The 7,500-nt window shown below is 32.6% G+C and overlaps 1 protein-coding gene across 1 annotated transcript in view; it reads left to right on the forward strand.

The window, feature by feature from the left end:
• LOC119578962 (ATP-dependent zinc metalloprotease YME1L-like) overlaps positions 1-7,500 on the forward strand; it is an 18,092-nt gene that overhangs the window by 2,341 nt on the left and 8,251 nt on the right. Inside the window, exons 4-7 of the mRNA XM_037926647.1 lie at positions 219-380; positions 4,328-4,486; positions 4,723-4,899; positions 5,122-5,216. Of these exons, the coding sequence (XP_037782575.1) occupies positions 219-380; positions 4,328-4,486; positions 4,723-4,899; positions 5,122-5,216 (593 nt within the window). The remainder of the gene's footprint in view (positions 1-218; positions 381-4,327; positions 4,487-4,722; positions 4,900-5,121; positions 5,217-7,500) is intronic.

Consider the following 7,500-nt stretch of genomic DNA (forward strand, 5'->3'; position numbering starts at 1 on the left):
GTGTGTGTGTGTGTGTGTGTGTGTGTGTGTGTGTGTGTTTGTCTGTTTGTCTGTGTGTTTTGCACACATAGATATATATGCATAGACAGGGTTAATAAACTAAAATGCCAGTGGGCATAGCATGTATCTTTACTATCTGGGCAAATTGAGTTAAAATCATATCTTCTAAGCAAGTGATATAATATCTTAGATTAATATTAATCAGATATACATTTCAGGGAAGAGAGGAGCTTGGCATGAGTCCCATATATCAGCCAACACATTCTCAGAGAACAAAGGGAATGGGAAGCCCTTATCTACCTTCTGCGGAGATGTGCGTCTTAAGCCTGTCTTTGCAGTGACTGAGAGACTGCTTATGTCGAAGCCTTTGCATCAAGCAGGTAAATATGATTCAGTACATTTGTCTTTTTCTTTGGGAGTATTATTATTAGTCATCATCATCACCATCAACAGTGCCATCATTCATCAAACATTATCAGTCATCAGTCACCAAATGCCATTAACTCATTTGCTTGAGCAGAATATGGGTTTGACTTGGAGTATGCTTCAGGAGTATGTGTGGCTGACTGGGCTTGCTTCCTTGGCCTTTTTCAGATGTGGCCGGTACATAGAACTCGCTGAGCTGCACTGGCAAAGTAATATGATTTTTTTTTTATATCATTTGTATGCAAAACATGATTTTAATGTTTCTGCTTATTCAGAGATGCATGCTAAGAAATTTAGTTGCTAGATCAAAGCTGTAGTAGCCTCATTATATCTATTTTAATAAATAAGGTATATTACACTCTGTGTATAAGACTCAGTGTGGCTTTATTGAAGGATAAAAAAAATAAAAAATCACTTGTTATCGTAAATCTTATGTACAAAAAACAATATGGTATGTAGTGATATACAAGGCTGCTGCTGCGCTGGTTTCAGTATATAATTTATTTGTGTCATACTTCAAGATTGTCACACTAGCAGAGTGCCAAAAGACAATGTGAGTATTTGACATGAGGAGATAGATCTCTTAAACAAGAGTGAAGGTTTCTTTCAAGTTCACATCAACAACAACAGAGTGTCATGTTTTGGTGTGCATGGCAGGCAAATGATTTATGTGCTAAAAGTTATCCTTTATACTAAACAATAGTCAGTCAGCATTACACATCCTGCCCTTCCTCAGGCAGTGCCTCAGGGCATGTGTTGTGGGCATAAGGGTTCCTTATAAAGAACAGCATGCATCATTATAACATTGTAATTCAGAGCTATGTCCAAGTTGGCTGTGATATGAATAACACGTCACCAGGAGCCAAGACCAAATCAACTGTGATGTGAACCCCACATTATCCATAGGGTATGAGTTAATCACCACCAGCCACCATTAATCACCTCCAGTCACCATTAATGAACACCATTCATCATTAACCCCTACGCTTTAGATGACATGACCATCACATCATGAAAATATTTGGCGTGAGGGGCGGGTGACGTGAACATACCGTCATTGGAAAATTTAGTTGAGGTCTTGGGTGACGGGAACTTGCCGTCATGATAATTTTGGCTTAAAGCTATGGTGATGGGAGTGACTCTCCATGAGTGCATAAAGCTCTTGGAGGATGATTAGATTCAGTGGGCATTTACGTTATTTCCATCAATAAACAAGTGTGGAATGTACAATTGGTGAGCCATGACTGGAAGAGCACAGGCTCCAGGGAGGATGCTATTTCCATATTCAAGATCTTATTCCTGCCAGCTGGAACTGGTGGTGCAGGTTGTATTATAGGAAATTGAATGTAAAAAAAAGATAAATAAATAAAATATATATATATATATATATATATATATATATATATATATATATATATATATATATATATATATATATTATATATTATATATTATATATTATATATTGGGGCCGCGGTGGCCGAATGGTTAGAGCGTCGGACTCAAGACTGTCACGACGGCAATCTGAGTTCGAGGGTTCGAGTCACCGACCGCCGCGTTGTTTCCCTTAGGCAAGGAACTTCACCTCGATTGCCTGCCTAGCCACTGGGGGACCAAGTCAGCCCAAGTCAGTGCCAGGTAAATAGAGATGGTGACTCGGGGAAAAAAAAAAAAAAAAAAAAAAACACCGGGCGGAAGGCAATGGCAAACCACCGCTCTAAATTGCCAAGAAAAATCATGGAAGCACATGATCGTCAAGGCCGCGGTGGTCGAATGGTTAGAGCGTCGGACTCAAGACTGTCACGACGGCAATCTGACTTCGAGGGTTCGAGTCACCGACCGCCGCGTTGTTTCCCTTGGGCAAGGAACTTCACCTCGATTGCCTGCCTAGCCACTGGGTGGCCAAGCCAGCTCAAGTCAGTGCTGGCCCCAAGCCCGGATAAAATAAGAGAGAATGTTACCTAAAAAGGTAACACCGGCACTCTCCGTGGAAAGGAACTGGGGACCCTACCACGTACTCACTCCAAGAGCATCACAACGTGAAAACTGCAATTGAGTATCATGCTGTGACCACGGCGGCTCAGACATGAACCTACCGTTAAATGATGATGATAGTTATTATATATTATATATTATATATTATATATTATATATTATATATTATATATTATATATTATATATTATTATTATATATATATATATATTATATATATATATATATTATATATATATATATATATATATATATATATATATATATATATATTATATATATATATATATATATATATATATATATATTATATATATATATATATATATATATATATATATTATATATATATTATATATTTTATATATATATATATATATATATATATAAAATATATATATATATATAGATAGATAGATAATTGATAAAAATATATAATATGATAGATTATATAATATATAGATAATATATATAATTATATAATTATATTTATATTAATATATATTATATATATATATATATATATATATATATATTATATATATATATATATATATATTATATATATATATTAATATCTATTATATATATATATATTATATATTATATATATATATTATATATATATATATTTAATATTATATTAATATATATTATAATTATATATATATATAATAATATAGTAGAGAGATATATATTATATAGATTTATTAATAGAATAGTTAATAAATTAATAATATAATAATATAATATATATATATATATATATTATAATATATAATATATATATATAATATATATAGAATATAAGATATATATATATGAAGAATATATAGATAGAATAGGATATAATAGATATAGATGATAGATATAGATATATAGTATGATATATATAGATATATATATATATAGATAGATAAGATAATAGATATAAGATATATAGTATATGATATATATATAGAATATATATATATATATATAGATAGAATTTCATCTATAGTATATCGATTATATATATATATATATATAATCATATATTATATATATAATATATATTATATATATTATATATATTTATATATATTATAACTATTAAAAATATATAGATTGATATATATTATATGATATATATATATTATATAGTATAATAATATATATATATATATTATATATATTATATATATTATATTATATAATTATATATATATATTTAATATATATATATATATAATATATATATATATATATATATATATATATATATATATATATATATATATATATATTCTTATTGTACTGAAAAAAAATGTTACTTATTCTTATTGTATGCCCTAGAGGGATGATAGAGTGTATGCAAGGGAAACAGTCTATTACTATCTGGATAAAGTAGATTAGATGATGAATATAGACATTGGAAAATGGTTAAAAAGCAAAAAATGCTTATGAAGAAAAAGAGAAAATAACATTGTAAAGGGGAGGCATGGAGTCTTGTCACTGCACACAGGTGTTCATGTGCGCCTGGCCTACAAGCCACACACACGTCAGAATGACTCCTCTAGTAAACCAGATTTCTGTATTTTGGGCCACATTATGGCATCCAGAGCCAGTTGGTTGAGCTGCCTTTCAACTTAAATCAGTAACAGTCATTATGGATCACCACTAGTCGCCATTAATCTGCCATTCACCATGAATCATTACCAATCATTCCTACTACCAACACCTACCATCAATCACCATCACTCACTACAAAGTACTACCAATTACCACCACCACTTTACTACCTCTTTTATCATTTTTATCAACATTTCATTACCAGACTTTTCCCTAATTCTTAATGTACAAAAATATCTGCATGCACTTTAATTTTATTGTAATGTAAATGCTAAGGAAAATCCCTTTGTCTGTAGTTTTGACTCAGCAACGTGGCTTCAAGACACAGCAGTCCATCGAGCGTGAATCCCTAAGGCAAACCACAGTTGCTGACCGGTTGCGAGATGGCCTGAAGTCCAGACAGCGCTCCAGTAGGAATATCCAGCAGGAGGCAGAGAGTAATGCGAAGTTAAAAGGTAGATTTTCATTACATTACAGTTATTGTTAGCTGACCTTTAATTTTTTTTTTTTTCTTTCATTACATGCAAAGTTAGAGTAAATTTTCATCATATTATTGCTATTGTTATTGTTAGCTAACCAGTTTTATTTATCACATCAAATTAGGTTGTATAACTGTTAGTAAATGATGAAACTTATAAAGAAAACGGAAAGAGGAAAAAAGGACTGACAAATATTCTTAAATTCACACCAGGTATGCTGACAGAGGAATCATCTTCTGAGGTTCGCAAAAACATGAAGGTGGCTTTTGCAGAGGGATATCTGGCAGCAGAACCTCAGAAGCAGCAATCACGTACCATGAGGTGGATCAGGAACTTCCAACAAGTCCTGGCCATTGTCGTGTTCATTGCTATTCTCTTCTCACTAATGGGTCTGTTGTGACTATTTTCTTAGATTTTTGGGTTGCTGTAAGTGATGTTGATATGTCTGAAATAATTTTTTTATATGTGGGGACAGAAATATAAAGGGTGGTTTTTACTGTTGACTACATTTGTAGATCAGCTAGATCCAGTTTTTATTTACATTTTTGTAGATGATATAGGTGGGGCCGTGTTCCAACTGCACTTATTTTTTTTATACTTATTTTTCACAGGCGGTATGGGAGGGTCCATGTTCCGAATGCATGTAGGAAATGGCAACGAGGTCCACCCAGAAGAAATCATTGTCTCCTTCAAGGATGTCAGAGGGGTGAGTTACAGTTGCTTCAGCAGACAGTAGGACTAATCTCAACTGAGATCTAATTTCATTCAATACAATTTCAAATATTCAATAAGTGGAGAGCCATTACTCTTCTGTTAGTAGCTAATAGATGTGTACACACAAGGTTGATGTGAGGAATAGAAGTTCAAACAAACTGCCAGTATGATTGTCTAGATCATTATAGTTGTTATTTTAGGCAGTTTCCATCAACTATCATCTTTATTTTGCAGTTGATTACTCTTCCTAGTGTAGATAGTTTAATGTTCTTTTGATATTGTTTCTAACTGGCATACTGATTATTTTGAAAATGTGTAAATACCAAAACCATGATTGTATATGAAAATGAATACATTATGTCAGCAAAGATTATTACTTATAATTAGTAAATATGAATTGATATTTTCTTAATTTTTTTTACATTGCTTGACAAAAAAATTAACTGGCTGACAGACCAGTAAAATGAAAAAACTGAATGACCCAGATCACATTGAGGGAATTTCTCTGTTAGCCTTTGCTGATGATCTGCTTTTGCTACATGTATGAGTGTCATTTCTACATGTGAGTGGCTTCATGCAGGGTATTAGCTTTTTTTTTTTTTTTTTTTTTTTTTTTTTTTTTTTTTTTTGACAAATTAACAAGAGGGAGTATGTGCTTGAAGGAGCTCCCTGAGTTGTGTTAAATTTTTCATATATCAGTTCTTGAATATTATGGCCCTAGGGTGCCTAAGAATGTTGAGCTGTTTTTTTATAGAGACTATTACACTAATATATGGATTAAAGCAGTCAAATCTCCAAACCAGGGAAATTTTTACAGTTAGCAGGTGTACAGGGCTTGGTGTTTCCCAACTTATATGCATACATACTCGCTATTTACTTGCCTCTCTCAGAGCTAAATTGTTAGATTCCTTGAGCATGAAAACTGAAATGCAAGGGTTCAGATCTAACTCTCTTTACAACATTTTATGAGGAACAACCTAGTTTTGTTGATATGAAGGTTGTCCATGTGAAATTTATCAACACACTTCCTTACACAATAAGGTAAAATCATTTACTTGTTAGATCATCTACTTTTGTGGATTGGTGGCCTGCCCCCTGTAGGGCAACTATCATTGCAATAATCTGCAATGATTAAATGTTATTAGCTGTTCTATGGCCACAAGACACAACAAATAATGTAAGAGTATGAAATAGATAGCAAAATTTAAGAAGCTACATTGCTGGAGATTATTGCACTAAAGAAAGCAAGACACCAAAGGAAGGAGTTTAGATCTATTGTTGGACAGGGATTGCTTCATTAGCATATAACATTATGCAACATCATTTCATTTCTGGGTTTACCTTGTTTGAGTTAACAAATATCACTGCAAGTACATTAAATCTTATTACCCGGATTTTTGCATCTATGAATGTTTTGGAGAGCAAAGGCAGAAAAGTACAAAACGGCAAAAGCTTAATGCCATATATGCAAGGTGCCACTCTGTGTCTTTGGGTGCTTTAAAGAATATCATAATAAAGTGAATTATTAAAAGAATACATAATCTACTGCTTGTTTTTATATGTGTATTTTTTACATGTATTTGTTATATTCCCTTTTTATTGAAGTTCCAAATTGAGTGAGCACACAAATTTATGGGGCTGATAAAATGAAACAATTACTAAATGTCCAGTCATGTTTATCCTTTCTAAAAAAAAAAATAAAGAAAGAAAAAAAGGATGAAATTTGAACAGAATCCCCTTTTTCGATGACCATTAAACAATGATATGAAGATCTTAAACTGCCTCAGGTGGTCTCTTGCAGAGTGGGAAATGAATACAGCAGCGCACTCCTCAGTAAAAGATAAACCCATCACAAGGCCGCATAACTACTTTAGAAGATTGTGACCAATAGGTTAAGTCTACTAAGCTTAGCTTTGTGGGTAATGGTCAGTTTTGCCACCTTGGATCAGTTGCAACATTTGCACATGGTTCTTTATGAATTTGGCTGTGCTCAAATAACCTTGGAACCCCCTTCACTTGAGGCTTTAAGCATAAACTTATTTTCTTTAACCAAATGATGCAGGGCTGTCTGTAGGCCTGGGTAGACCACATTTCTTGGATGCAAACTGTTGTTATTTACTGCTGCTCCAGGTGCCTCCGCTGACTTGCTTCATGTCTGAATGGCCATAGAGCCTTATACTTTTGTTTATTCTTTCATCTTTTTTGGTGGTGCTTCAGTTGTTCAGGTTTAGCTGTTAATAATCTCTAGTTTAGCATCTGAATTTTTTCTCTTTTTT

The sequence above is a fragment of the Penaeus monodon genome, chromosome 11, assembly GCF_015228065.2.
Source record: "Penaeus monodon isolate SGIC_2016 chromosome 11, NSTDA_Pmon_1, whole genome shotgun sequence".
Taxonomy (NCBI): Eukaryota; Metazoa; Arthropoda; class Malacostraca; order Decapoda; family Penaeidae; genus Penaeus; species Penaeus monodon.